At 34.5% G+C, this 16160-nt stretch overlaps 1 protein-coding gene and 1 pseudogene across 1 annotated transcript; both read right to left on the bottom strand.

Annotated features, from left to right (window-relative positions):
- Positions 1-1137: 1137 nt before the first annotated feature.
- LOC121250926 lies at positions 1138-5384 on the bottom strand. Its single transcript, XM_041150185.1, is given in 5 exon segments — positions 1138-2032; positions 2368-2459; positions 2891-3109; positions 4132-4364; positions 4367-5384. Coding segments are annotated over 5 exon segments (2151 nt in total). The 5' UTR covers positions 5265-5384; the 3' UTR covers positions 1138-1323.
- A 3004-nt stretch (positions 5385-8388) lies between these two features.
- On the bottom strand, positions 8389-11147 carry LOC121248070 (annotated as a pseudogene).
- Positions 11148-16160: the final 5013 nt, after the last annotated feature.

Genomic DNA, 16160 nt, shown 5'->3' with positions numbered 1-16160 from the left:
ATGTTGACGTGGCAAAATCCCTATCGTTTACTTTGAAAGCAATAATTGAACTCACGAGAAATTGACAAAACATAATAGGAAAATGTTAGTATGACTCCCAAAAGGTCAAATGTGTCCACTCATGTATTTTAAATTTTTTTTAATGACTATTAATGAATTTGAATTTTATTTTCTTAATGATTAAATATGTTTAAAAAATAATTAAAGAAAAAGAAAAAAAAATCATTTATCTAGTGTGCATATTTGAATTTATCCTACATTTATAATATAATATAACTTATATTTAATTTAAATTTATAGTTAAACATGGTAAATATTAACATGTTACATATTTGAATTTAAAAACAATAATGGAACTTTATCAAGAATTTTTAGCTTGAATGGGAGGAATCTACAAGTTACAACATTGTTGAAACTAGATGTTGTCTAATAGGAAAATAGTCATAAATATCTTTCCTGTGGGCCTGAAATAGGCCAGCCCGTGAACTTTCCTTTTGGGGAATGGCAGTCATTGTGATCCGTGAACTTCAAAGAAATATTTTCGAAAATAACATTTTCTAAACTCAGTAAATGATCCTCAAAACTCTCCATTGAAATATAATTTGAGATAGTTTTAACGAATTAAATGAAATATTATTAAAATATTATTTTTAATATTATTATTTTAAGATTTAAAAAAATTAAATTATTTATTATATTTTATGAGAATTTGAAAAAATTGTAATGATATGAAATGAGATGAGTTTATCTAAAGATGGGTTAAGAAAGAAAAAAGAATGAAAAAACATGTCAGAATGGCCACGTTTGTTTTCACAACTCCTCTCAATTCATTTCATCTAATCATTACAATTTTTTCAAATTTTCACACAAAATAAAATAAATAATTCAACTTTTTTCAAATCACAAACTAAAATTAATGTTAAAAAATATATTCTAACAATATTTTATTTAACTTTTAATTTTAATATCAATTCATTTCTTCTCACTTGCAAAAATAAATGAGGCTAGTCGTTCAATAGGCACCTCTATTATTTGTGTACAAAAAAAAAGAAATAAATTAAAAAAGGGAATTCTCAAAAAGTAAAAAGAAACTAAAGAATTCGGAAATCCAAACCTCACTAACAATCTTCACGCGAGGAAGCAAAATGCCAAAATATATTCAATGAGATTCCACTGAATGAAAAAACCAACTGCACTGACTTTACAATGAATCAATCATCATTTTCCTGTGAAGAATAACGCAAGCCAATTTGATTTCATAAGCATTTTTTTTTGTTCAGAATTCAAACATAATTCACAAAAGAGAAGAAAAGGCAGAGAAAATCAAGAAGAAGCAAGGGACAAGGAGTTATCAAACGTAGTCCCAACATGCTGGATGACAAATCCGTAGATCTTTCGCTTCAGCCGTTCAACCTTTTCTGTCAGCTGTTCATCCCCTTTAGAAACCACAAGGTCCAACCAATCATTGACTCGCTTCAACTTGGATAAAACTACAGCAATGGAGCTACCATCAAGACACATTGATTTACCCCCATCAGTGCCACGCTCTCCCAACACCCTAAAACCTGCATCAAGGGACTCCTCAACAAATCTTAGAAACCACATTTGCATTTCAGATAGCAGCTTCGTTGCAAGCTCTGCTGTTTCTTTCATACCATGACCCCTTGTCCACACCCCACTACCCGGATTGGATTGTGGCAATGAAGACGATGAGACCTTTCGATGGACCTTGGGAGGTGCATTATGAGAAGATTTTCGTCTTGACGAACTTTTCCGTAGAGTTGATGGGGGATCATGATCTTGGCTGGTAAGAAGGGAGACAATCTGTAGGTCTGTTGCCAAGGCAGCTTCAACCCACAGATTAGATTGCTCTGTGGGGATACTGTCATCAGGTATGTCAGAATTCTGGCTACTAGCAACTGATTCAGCAATCACAGTTGATCTCACAACATCGTTATAGATTGTGAAGAACCTATCAATGGTGGGCAAAGGATTTCCAGCCTTGCATTCAGAAGAGAGTTCTGAGAACATGCTGAGAAGGATAGAAAATAATATAATTAGGCTCCCTTCGACAAATTGTTAGAGAATAAAATGGATGAAGTTGAGACAGACCACAATATCAAATGCACCCTCAGTATTAAAGCCATAAGCGAACTTTGTATCATAAAGATGGCAATTATAATCACAGAACTGTGATTTGAGAACGCAAAAAACTCATTAGACTATGCTTTCAAGTTGTCTCACAGGCTTATTATTAATGAAGTTGTGCCACCCTGTTTTATAAACCACGTGTGCTGCGTCTTTGCTTCAAATGTGTGCACTTGAGAGAAATATAAAACTGATGGGGGAGAGAGGAATTATTATTACCTTAAACTCCTTACAACAGATTCAGTAGCAAGGGCCTCCTTCAATGCTTCAGCTGCAGCTGCAGAAGCAACAGCTCTCCTTTGCATGGCATCCTGCATTTGGTTGATGTGTTAAAAGTCAAACTTCTGTCTTCAATCTTTAATCAAGTTTTAATAATTCTTTTAATCTTTTAACTAGATATAAAGTAATCCTTGCCGCATTAATTGTGAACAATTTGGATGTAATCATGCAGTAACTACCAAGTGGCTAATAACTTAGACTTTTAGAGATGAGATGAGATAAGATGAGATTAAAATTAAAAAGTTGAATAAAATATTATTAGAATATATTTTTAATATTATTTTGTTTTGAGATTTGAAAAAGTTGAATTATTTATTTTATTTTATATAAAAATTTGAAAAAATTATAATGATGAAGTGAGATGAGATGAGATGAGATATTTTCTGAAAACAAACGAAGCCTTTGTTCTATTCAGTGCTGTCCGACTCAATCAATCAATCCAAGTTCCTATCTTGATCCATACCTTCCCAAGGCTTGCAAGATCAACAGACACTGCATCCAATGGAACACTGCCGTCAGTCCATTTCTTTTCATGAACAGTGATACCAAGAGCTCCTAAGTTTAATTTTTCTTCAATCAGACAACTGTCAGGAGAGCTTGGTTTTGTTTTCTCATCACTTGAAGAATCGTCGGTACTCGGTTTTCGGCCGTTTACGTCACTTAAACGTCTAGAAATTGCAGCCTGGAAAGCAGGAAAAGAACGCAATGAACAAAACAAGCTCTGGAGAGAATATCAATGAGGAATCTCAAGTGCACAGAAATGAAAATAAGAAAATCCGTAAAGGAATATCAGAAACAACATAACTTCAAGTAAAAGGGATAAAATGCGGAGTGCTAAAGATAAAATATAATCTCATTAGCACTAGTGGTGATTTCACGGGTAATTACTGAAAATATTCACTTAGTAGATTGCGTTTATGACCACATATATATATATATATATATATATATCATCATGTTCGTTGACTTCCTGACCAAAGGACATTCTTGAGTGAATATGCTAATGGATATGTCTAAGAGCAAAGCATTGATTTTGCTGAGTTATAGACTCTTCACCTATAATTTTTCATATCATTTGGAATTACACTTACAAATGGGAAGACTGATCAACGAAGTTATTGATTTGGCTCTGTTAGAGGTAAAATGACAAATCAAGAATTTCTAACAGATTTCATTCATTTTCTGTTCCCTATCTCTTTACATCAGTTCACCAAATGCGTGAATCAGACGTGCCTGTTCACAGCCATTTCTTTTCGCGATGGCGTACACAAAAGGGAACTCATATCTCTAATCAGTCCAAACTGAAATTCAATGATATCAACGATGACATGTTAACGGAGAGGAGCTATCAAAGTAAGAGCTGGGCAGATGCTGTGATTTTTGTTTTTTCTATTGTAAGAATGCAGATAGAGAAACCTTGAGCAAAACATTCAACGTAAAATAAAAGCACAGTAAAGCCTAAAAAGAAAATGTAATGCTACCATAGAAGTCCATTCTACTAGCAATGAATAAAAACAAGAGCATTTTTTTCTCGTAAAAGCTTAGCGTATAAATCCCAATAAATCAAGTTTTTCATGCAAAAGCTTAATGCTTAAAGAAGTGGCAACAAAATGGGAATGAGAAAATTAGAAGTACAGAAATTATAGAGACAAGATTTCATTATGTAAGCAGAGTTTTTAGTATCGACAAGGGTTATAAATTTACCTGAGTCCGCAAAATTGCTTGCAGATTCTGTTTATTCTTTGAAACAGCTTTCTCTTTCTGCTCCACTGGGGCTGCCATTGCTGGCGGCTCATCCCAGCTCTTCCGAATTGACTTTGCAGACCCAACAAGCGCTTCCGAAACCTTGGAAATCCCAGCAACAATAGTTGCCATCTTCTTCTTACTGGTGGAATCCATGGGACCTCCGGCCACCATGGGCGAAAGCTTGACACCCCCGACAACCTCCTACCTGGAGAAAGAGAAGCCCTTCGTGCACTAGGCGAAGCCTGCTTCCGCCCATTTGGAGATGGCTGCCTGTACCTTGAAGGAACGATGATTGATGGCTCCCTTGATGTCTTCCGATTCTCTTCCCGAGCAGAAACCAAGCTCGGAACCACACATTTTGAAGGCACTGGAGACGCCGACCTCTTTCCCTTTGCCGCCGGTGATGGGTCTCTCTCCACTACAGCCACGTTCTTCTTCCCTCTTGATACTGATCTTTTAGCACTTGCAGGAGACGAGAACCTCTGAGGCCTATCCGAAGTCTTTGGTTCATCATAATTCCCCACATTTCCAACAAGTACATTATCTCGAGGTGCCAGAGCCTGCCTTGATCTGCCCTTTTCTGCCTTCGACTCAAGCTTCAATGATTCCTTATTTTCGCTTCGAGCTTCCTCTAACTTCTTGCTGGACAAATAAATAGCGATCGGGTCAGCCGATTGATCCGAGTCCGCGACAGGTTGAATCACAAACTCGCGTTTTGAGGCTGAAATCCGCGCAATGAGCGGTTCGGGGGTTCCAACGAACGGGTGGCGCCCGGCGATTGGGCGGATCCCACAGACACGTGGAACGGGCGAATCGAATTCGAAGCGGTCCACGTACACGAACTGGCCGAGCTGCAACCGGTTGGTCAAGATGAGGTCGTTGTCTCGTTCGGAGAGTGAGACGTAGGTGGAGTTGAGGGAATCGGAGAGCTGGACGTAGAAGCCATGGTTGGGCCAGAGGTCAGAACCGGCTAGGGCAGGGACAATGCCGATGACTTGTAGGAGAGCCGAGCGGTGATCTCCGGTCACACGGGTGGTGGAGTTCATTGATTGGAGGAGCTTCAGGAGAATCCCTGGAGTGAGAGACGCCATTGTAGGTGAGCGCGTGCCTGTCACACAGGGAGGGAGAGAGAGAGAGAGAGAGAGAGAGAGAGAGAGAGTCTGAGAGTAAAGGAGGAGGTGGAGTGGAAGAGAAGTACTGGCTAGTAGTGGCAGAACTGGAAATAAAGGATAGGCAGATTTGTCCGTTACAGAATTCAAATTCAAAATCCCGCTAGAATCTTTTGTTCGAAATGGGTCAGTTGCTCGGTATGGGCTACGTTACCGTTACCTTAACTGAAAGGGCAAAGGATGTTAATGTGACAGGAACCTTGGAGGAGCACATTCTATATTTCCAATCGCATAACTCCACGTGGCAGAAGATTATTTCTTTCCTTTTTTGCCCCGTCTAAATGGTGTTTATTTTTTATTTTTTTGGTAAAGTCGAAATGCTTTTTCTTAAATCATTAACATATGAATATCACTCAGCATTTTTTAAGTTAGATATAAAAATATCCTTTAAATAAAAAATTTAAATATAAAAATATAAAAAACTTATAATTATCAATGATCAACAATTTAATAACCCTTCATGATGAATTGTTTTGAAAATCCAACATTGGGTTATATCATTTTTTATGATCTTAAAAAAATCAAGAGAGAATAAGAACTCTTCAATTCTAAGGCTTGGTTTGAATAGTGAGGTGAGGTGAGGTGAGATGAGATGATTTTAGATACAAATTGAAAGTTGAATAAAATATTGTTAGAATATTATTTTTTAATATTATTATTGTTTTAAGATTTGAAAAAATTGATTTGTTTATTATATTTTGTATGAAAATTTATGAAAGTTGTAATGATGAGATGAAATGAAACCGTTTCTCTATCCAAACGGGGCTTAAGATGTTTATTAACAAGTCAACAATATATATGTTTGTAATATATTAGTACACTCATATACACCTATAATTGGATATTAGATAGAATGTATCCACAATTTTGATACGCAAATTACTGATCTTTCAAAGACCTCAAGGCTCAGTTATTTTAGAATTGAAGTGGCCTAATATTGGGTCGTGACTTCAAATTAAAATTTGTCTAAGATAGAATAATGGAGTCCTATAAGATCCACTGACAATTATAAGAGATCTGATCAATCCATATTTTATAGCCACGGGTTCATTTATTTATAGAGAAAAGATATTTGCAACCGTGAATTGTGCAACCACCGCGTAATCGTTTTGAAAAAAGTAAATAAAATATGAGACCCACATAAAAAAATTTAATTTTTTAATAGTGGATCCCACTCTTTTTCAAAACGATTACATGGCATTTACACACTTCACGATTGTATGTAGAATTATTCATTTTTATAATCTCCCTGCCCATTTTCTATTAGTGCAGCCTTCTTGTCTATAATATGTGTATCACTAATCAACTTATGCATTCAAATAATTCACAAGGCCTTCTATTCTATTTTATTTTCTTTTGGTAGGGAAAGGAATTAAGGGTACAAAATCAAAAAGCAAACAAAAAAATATCAATATATATTGTGAGGGGGTAAAATACACCAAACCGAAAATGGATTTCAAAGCTCAACCCATCAAGAGGTCATCATTAGAAAATAAAGGAAGAGAGAAGGAAAGAGGGTAAGAAGGGACTAAGGGTGAGGGAGTTAGGAGAAAGTAGAAAAGGAAGAGAGAGTCAGATATGCAAAGCAAACATCCCTCACTACTACCGAGCGGCACGCAAGCAGAGGGTCAAATAAAAGGGACAGGGAGCCTACGGTTTGAGGGAGACTTCCGACTTTTCTTTTAGGCTTAGACTTCTTCTTCAAACTCGAGATAGAGAACTCCAGAGAGAATATCTTTTCCAGCATATAGATCTCTGGCTTTTATTGTACAGTAAGAAATGAGAGGTTACGAGAGACTGTAAACAAAAATATTATAGTAGAATCTTCCCTCCCTAAACCTCTGTGGTAGTAGGTCTAGTGCCGAACCACGTAAATTTGTGTGTTCATCTATTCTTATTTTTTCTATATTTAAATATTGTTCATCGTCATGGATGTACCCACCGACACCGTACAACCTCATCGGACCACTGCAGGGGGATCCCAACAACACTGATCGAGACCCGGCCCACCTCAGTGCATCTCAAGAATGAATCTTTCTTCTTTTTCGGGTTGTGCCCTTTTTGGGTGTTAACATATATATACACACATTAATATACACCACATCTTTATTTTCATAAAACATTTCACAACAATGTCATAAGATGAGGGTATTTTTGTAAAATGATGTTATTTTTATAAGATATTTTATAAAAAATATCCCTCATTTACAACATAGTTGTGAAAAAGGTTGTAAAAAATATTGTATATAAATCATTTTCTAACAAATATTATATCACGTCGATCACCTAGCTAATGAAATGCGAGCATAATATAAAATATAACTCGATAGAATATACGCTAAAAACTTGTAAATCATACGCTGAATATTACACAAATTAAGATCAATATCACACTTCTGTCTCTTTATTCTTTAACAAATGTTGTCTTTTCTTAATCACTAATTAAACTTCGGTATCATGACATCAATTAGGTCTCTCGTTTGTTTTCACAATTTTTCTAAATTCATTTCATCTAATCATTACAATTTTTTAAATTTCTATATAAAATAAAATAAATAATTTCATTTTTTTAAATCTCAAAATAAAAATAATATTAAAAAATATTTATAATAATATTTTATTCAATTTTTAATTTTAATCTCATCTTATCTCATCTGTAAAAACAAACAAGACTTTAGAAACCCTAACAATTAGAATACTTATAGACAAAAAAAATGAGAGAAATTCGGCCTCATTTCTAAATCCAAACCCCTCCTAATGGAGTGAGATATGAGAGTTAAAAATGCATATCCATTATTGATCAACACTGAGAAGTGCAGTGTTGCAGAATTTGCATATGATAACATAAATAACTAGGAAACTCAAGTATCCTCTATATATATGAATGATGATCTACACATCACAATGCACTAAAGAAATTGACAAATGCAACTAATCCGATGTGGAAATAGAAGATTCTATTGAGATTGGTCTATTTCATAACACCAGAGTACTTATTTTTTATTTTAAATTTGTCATCTCCTACCATATCGATTGTTGCAGTGACATATTTTAAATTATTTTTTTTATATTAACCAAATATAAAAATGATAAATACATGGCAAAGACATCTCATAAATAATTCAATGATCTATCCATGCTAGCCGTACAAAGTACCAATCAACCTAACTGGCTAGACAAAAACAACGTGCATGCATGAAACCCCAAAAACATATATGCTTATATATATAATAGCAGAAACCCCACAAACATATATCCCCAAATTACTTTTACTACTGTATCTGAAACTCCCCCATGCAGCAACACTGCAGCACCATAAGAAATCATCACCGGAATAGACAGTTCTCATCGGATGGATCCTCATCAGTCACCATAGCCAACCCAGAAAAATCACAGTCCCAAATCTGCTGCCCATTGACTTGATAATACATGTTGAAAGCATAAGATGCATTCCCTTCCACGCTCAGATGATTACAAGAAGACCCATAACCCAGAGAAGTGCAATCTGATCTGCTGCAAGCGTAGTCGATACTGTCTGGCAAATCATCCAAATCGCTAGCATCTGGATTCAGAACACACCACCTTTTTGGCATATATTTCACGTCCTCAGCTGGTACCAGATCTTTATTCTTCTCCAAACCTGACAAATCCAACTCATACTTTGGCTTTCCATCGTATTCAAACAACCCCAGTGCCTTTCAAAGCTTCCAGGAGCTACGCTTTTAGCATTCTCATCCACGAGGCTGAACAGATATATGTCAATCACACCTTTCCTCAGCGGGGTTCCATTTCCACTCAGAACATGTCGGAGTAATCCCTGGTTGAATTTCTTTGCATTTTGTTTATTTGCATTCTTGTCGCCATCAGTTGGCCACCCGACTTCACCAACTATGATTTTCATGTCGGGGTAACCAGCTTTAGACAAAGCTGAAAGTAGAGTGTCCAGATTTGCATCAAACACGTTGGTGTAAAGCAAATCACCATCTTTAACAGGTTTGTTTGCTCCATCAAAGAACGCATAGTCCACGGGGAAAAAATCGTCGCCCAAATAGAGACTGAGGAAAGGGTAGCTGTTGACAGTGAAAGGCGCATCATTTGAATGCAGGAATTTGATTATTTCAATTGTGGTGTCTCGGAGTTCAGGCCCGAAATCACCAGCAGATGGCACGGGGTTTGAGTCCGGCGAGTAGTAGACGTCTGCGTTGAAGGGGACTGTGACTTTCACATTGGATCCGTGCCTAGAATGGTTGAGTGCTTGCTGGATGTTTCTGAGGGCTGGTAATGTGCAATGGAGATAGGTACCATTGTAAGATTTAAGGAAAGGCTCATTGCCTACAGCAACATACCTGCAAAAATAATAGTCACAGTAATTTCAGACAACACATGGGGCAACATATCCCTTTTTCTTTTTTGGGTTAAGCATAATTAATGAAGCCAGAATAAAGTATAGGCCAATCAAGATCACCTTCATATATAGCCTTTGTTGGATACTAGGTAGAACAAAATACAAGTTAGTCAGATTTAAGTTGCAGACACCTAAGCCAGATGCCGAAGTCGTGTGCACATGGTCATGTGAGCTAGACATTTGAGCTATAAAAAATTACTGTTGGATCACTAAATCTATTATAAAGCTGAAGGACTTAGGCTTGAAGTACCCGGAAGATGCTAAAAACTGAATGTTTCTCGATAGATCATGGAATCGACTTAATTACCTCCCACAGATAATAAAAGATGCCAGAAAAGAATATCAAAACACACGAATGACACAAAATTTGGAAAAAAACACCTCAAATATGATGGTTGACGGTAATCCATTGAGGATAAGTACTAGAACAAGTACGGGAAGACCAATTTCCAGAATGATCAAAAGCCTATTCCAAGAAGGTAGAGAGACGGTAGAGAGAAGTGAGAGAGTACTCATTCAGAAGATCATGAACAACGATCTTAAGCGGAAACAAGAACTATCAATCAATGAAGAGAGGAAGCCATCACGGAAAGCGTACGTGGAGAATGTATAGTGCCCAGAAAAAGAAAAAAAACTTGGACCATAACGGATCATACAGTTGCAGCATGGGAACAAATTACAGAATTAACCTAGAGAGTAAAAGTGATATATAGAACACTTAGTGAACATAAAGATGATCTAAAAAGGAAAGGAAAACGAAACTCTAAATTGGTTTGATTAACATAAAGAAATTATAGTGCGTGACTCAACTTGATATGCACTCCACCAGGGTAGGAATAACTAGTGACATAGGCATCCACCCAGGAAGCCGCAGCATCAGGATCCTCACTCATATTCCGCAACATTTTATTGGGTAGTGCCAGCATCACTTCAATATCTGTCCCCATCAGAGCCCCAAGAATGTTCTCATCGGCGTCAAACAGCTTCAGCTTGTTAAACCCATTATCCCTCAGCATTTTTACCACCTTATCCGCTGGGAGTTGTTGTGTAGATTGGGTTCCCCAGTTCACTCCAACACCCTTGCCCTTGTGGTTATGAATATGGATACCCATGCCCTTAGAGAGCATGGTCATGAAAACAAGAAAAAGCAAGGTTTGTGTCATTTTTTTCCTTCTTGGATGAATATTCTTTAACTGGGTTTTCTCTCTAGAGTGGGCGGGGAATAAATGTTTCTTGAACCAAGAGAGAATCAATGTTTCAAAGAGCAGAAATAATGGTGACTAGAGAGTTGAAAGCATGTAAGAGATCTAGAGTGGGCGGGGAAGGGGAATTTTTAGGTTTCTCGTCGATGGATTTTATAGAGTGAAAAAGTGATGAAATCCTAGCTACTTCCTTCTCTACAAAGTTATTAGCATTTGAGAGACCATTCAATGCATTCATATACAAGGTGAAAGTTTAAAGGTGGAGTTTGTATAAAATAAATGAAAACTGATAGTTGCAGTCGTGAATATATAAACGCTGCAAAATTATTTTGAAAAAAGTGAATAACTACGGAACTAACGTGAAAAAAAAAATAATTTTTTAATAATAAATTTTACTCATTTTCAAAACGACTGCACCGCTTGAACACTCCACACCCGATTGTATGTAGCATTACTCAAAACAAATATAGAGTAAAGTAGCAAGAAAAAAAAAAAAAAAACTGAAGATCCGTTACTTAATTCCATTCCGTTATGCCATGCATCCCAATTGATGTTAAGGCTATTTCGTACGCACTAAGGAAGCATGTACCAGTTCTTACATATATTGTACATTAATGTGGGTGTTCTTAACTACAACAAACTCTGATAAGCATTCCTAAGAGCACTGCATCCGATCCGCTTCATCAAGTGGTCCTTGGCTAAATTATAGGGGAAAAATATGAAAATGGAAGAAAAGTGGGTTACATCCAGTTCCCTAAATCATTCATTTGATTTTTTCATTCCAATTTAATAATACATTTAGATATATTTATTATTCCTACTCTTTTTTCAAAATTAAAACCAATATCATAAAAATCAATTTTTCTTATTTTTGTTAATGTGAGGCTGATTATATTTTATATCTTTCAATAATATTAAATAAAATCATTTTTACTAAACATTTAACTAATTTTTATTAACAAACACACATTTTCACAGTGCTATGTACAATTTCAATTTCCTACTAATTTTTAAAATTTAACCGTTACAAAATATTACCTTTGGAAAAAGTGAATTTTGACAAAAATTTAGATTTTTCTTTAAAACATAATAATTTTGAAAATATTATCGTACTTGTAGAAAAATAATTTAAATTTTTATTTAAGATATTCGCTAAAGAATAATAGTTTAAAAAGAAGGAGAAAGACAAAAGAGTGAGTAGTTAATATTAGGGGTGGCAAATCGTGTTTTCGAGTTGTGTTTGTGTTGTTTCAATTCTTGAACATTCGACTATATGGGTTAACCCAAACCCGATCCTTTAAGCTAAATGTGTCAAATTTTCATTTTCAAACTCTAACCCAACTCATTTAGATAATGGTTAGTGTCGTGTCATCCGTTTTGACCAATTTAATAATTAATTATAAATAAATTAACACGATACAACCTATTTAAACACGTTTCATATAAATGGATTGAACTAACACGTATAACTCATTTGACCTGATTAACATAACTTCACATAAAATTTAAAATCCATATTTATTAGTAGTCATGATATCTTGAAAAATATATATAAATATTTTTCAAATTTTAACATATAATAAAACTAATATTACAAACAATACAATAACAAATACAAGTATACATCTAAAATTACAATTCCAGCAATAAAAATATAAGCATATTGAGAAATACCAATATTACAACTTAATAATAATAAAATTTTAATTTTAAAATAAAATTTCAGTGGGTCAAAACGAGTTGATTTCGTATTAAGCATATTAACCAGTTAATAAATCATGTCTTAACGGGTCAATCCGTTTTAACCCAAACCCATTAACATTAAACCCAAACCTACTAATTTCGTGTCGTATTCATGTTGAGTTCATGGCTCGTGTCACATATTGTTATCCCTAGTTAATAATATTGTAAAAGGAAGTGATAAAAAAATAATAAAAAAAGAATATAGAAAGATTATTTTAATAGAATAGGAAAATAATAGGGAGTGTGAAGTAGGAGATTATGAAAAGATGAATAAAATTGAAGAAAAAATTTAGGAAAATATGACTTTTAACTAAAATTTAGGAGAAATTTTACTCGTCCATGGATGATCTAAGCCTCGTTTGTTTTCACAATCATTCTCATCCCACCTCATCTCATTTCATCTAATTATTATAATTTTTTAAATTTTTACACAAAATAGAATAAGCAGTTCAATATTTTCAAATCCTAAAATAAAAATAATATTAAAAAATATTTTATAATAATATTTTATTCAACTTTTAATTTTTATTTCAATTCATCTTATCTCATCTGCAAAAACAAACGAATACTAAGCGAACGAGTTCTTCAGTATTTGATTTTCCATCAACTTCGACCTTCTTGGCAATCTTGCTGATGTTCTTGCTTAGGGGGAGTTCTTAAATTTTAGTTTCTGCCATGTAGTTAATTTACAGAGAACCCAGAAAATTAGCTGATGGTCCAATTAGAGGCCAACACGTCAATCTCCGATTATTTTATTAGTCTACATTGCAGTGACACCCAATCGCCGCCATGTACTGTAGCCACTTGCCACATCAATTCTACATTAATAACCATTGATTTAACACAAAGTTATCACCCAAGAGTTTTGGTAGATTTGAATTATTGAGACAAACTCCATTAATCCAGAAAGCAAAAATCATCAACAGAACAACAACTAGAGTTCATCCAGTCCATAAATCCAAGCTTTTGTTTGGATAAAACAAGAAAAACAACCGCATAAAGATCAGAGAAAAAGTCCAGACAGAGACCAAAAAAAAAAAAAAAAAAAAAACAAAAAATGGCAGTACTGGACAGAATTTGCATCTGTTGCGTGAAAGCCAAATTATTTTCAAGCATCAATATATATATTTTGTCTCTTTAGGAATCCATGACTGTAGAAAATGTTATGTTGCTACAAACAAGGGATGAAAGCTTGTCTGCACTAATTAGTGTATCAATATACAAGAGAACCCAAAGTCGCGGTTCTGAAATTTTAGCAAGAAGTCAATCAAAAATGATAAAATTCTTTTCGAAAAAAGTAATGGACAGCTGACGTGCCAGTCTGCCAGATTCCCATTAGCGCGTGTGAACAAGCGCTCTAGAAAAAAAGGTGGCACTGATATTTTAGAAAAAAAATATTTATTACTGTCTACTGTATGCTACAGCCGCAGCACATTTTATGCTGCATTTAAAAAAAAAAAGATATTCCATATAAAGTGTACGGAGAGTGCGCACTCTTTTTTAGAAGCCTCTTTCCCTTGTCTAAATTATATAAAAATAAGAATTTGTCACATAATTTTGTATAGTTTTTGTGTATTCTATTAATATTAACGTGATTAATTAAAATAATTATTTTATATTAAAAAAATAATGCAACTAATTATATTAATAAAATATATAAAATATACACAAAAATAACTACACATAAAATTTTATAAAACTAATAACAAAAAAATCTTGCTTCCTCACAAACAAATAAGAAAACATAAAATAACCCTCTTTGGCTACAGAGTTCCAGAACTCTATAATAATCGTATATTAAATATTTTTTTTTCCTTAAAAACCTGCCTCTAAAATTTTCTAAAAGTAAAAGAATTTATATATATATTAAAAAAATCATAACTTATAATCTTTCAAGTTATTCTTTCTATAAAATATTCTTTTCATCGACTATTATTTACTACTCTATACTTCACACCTTATAAAAAATACCTCTACACCTTATGAAAAATGTATCATATCTTATAAAAAAAAAAACTATAAATGTGAAGTGTGAAAGTAAATAGTGATTGATGCATATAATTCATCTTCTTTCTAGAGTACTACCTCTCCTTCAAACTTTTCCTTGTTGTATACTATTTTCTTTATTTTTCTCCATTCTCCCCAAATTCTCTTTTAACATTACATTTTTTTTTTTTTTTTTTTTGTCGAGAGAAAATACTTCCTAAAGTTGGATGGAGCTTTGGAGAAAGACCATGGACCAGTCATTTAAGATGAGGACTGAAAACAATCATCGTCCAAAGTGCCAACTTTACAGCCATAGTCTATCTTCGTGCAGAAATCTCCCTTTCTTACTATGTGTTGCGCATTAATTTGTGAGCTCGCTTTTCTCTTCGCAAAAGGATAGAAAAGAGATTTGTTAGTGCAATCTGAATGTAAAAGGGCGACTTGATATTTCAAAAGCAAACTGTATTCACATCGCATTCCTTGTTTCCCAAGCTTCTGTTGTGATCCACGACATATGAGACAATAATCTAGGACCTAAGGAACCGAATATTAGAGGTATTTGACAATTTGTGTTTGGGGAAGAAGTGACAATGTCATCACTCTCTTTTGGCAAACTTTGATGGACTCCTAGTAAAGGGGAACCATCTTTTCTTAGCAACATGACTTCAACCTTGCAAAGACCTGAAAAGATAAAGTGGATAACAATCCAAAGGCAAAGATAGGTAAGTGAGTGAAGTCTTTTGGGATTCATGGCATTCCAATGAGTTTGGATCTCCTAGAGTTCTTGACCGCGTAGAGTGAGAGAGAGATAAATATATGAAGTAGACAACACAATATTTATAACTATCCGAGTAAATTACATGAGCATAGAGATAAATTCATGAAGTAGACTACACAATATTTATAACCACCTGAGTAAATTACATGGGCAGCATAAATACTCAATAAATGTTATAAAATCCACTTCATGCATGTCTCTCACACTCTAGATTCGATTGAACTCAAGAGAATCTCTCTCCTTCAAATGGCCGGAGGCCAACACGTAGTCAAATGATAATAAGTTCTTGATAACCTAGAGTGAGAAAGAGATAGATACAAGAAGCTGACCACACAACATTTATAACCGTCCGAGTAAATTACATGGACAATGTAAATGCTCAATAAATATTATAGAATTCACTTAATACGTCTCTCCTACTCTAAATTCTGTCAAGAACTCTTAAGAGAATTTCTATCCCCTTCAAATAGGTTTTGGCATTTCTCGAAGTACACGCATCATGCAACACGTAATCAAATGCTAAGTTTAATACCCACTTAAATGACCAACTACGAATTTAATTAGCTTGATAGGCAGAAACGGCCATTTTAACTTTTCTTAGCTTCACAGTCAAGAAGCCATATATGAGGATAATTGTCAAGAAGAAAAGGCTTCCAAATCTCTGTTAAGTTTTTATATCAAGTTGCATCTTGGGTCGGGTCAGA

The sequence above is a fragment of the Juglans microcarpa x Juglans regia genome, chromosome 2D (genome assembly GCF_004785595.1).
Source record: "Juglans microcarpa x Juglans regia isolate MS1-56 chromosome 2D, Jm3101_v1.0, whole genome shotgun sequence".
NCBI lineage: Eukaryota > Viridiplantae > Streptophyta > Magnoliopsida > Fagales > Juglandaceae > Juglans > Juglans microcarpa x Juglans regia.
The sequence above is the reverse complement of the archived record's forward strand: the minus strand, read 5'-3'. Positions and strand labels throughout refer to the sequence as shown.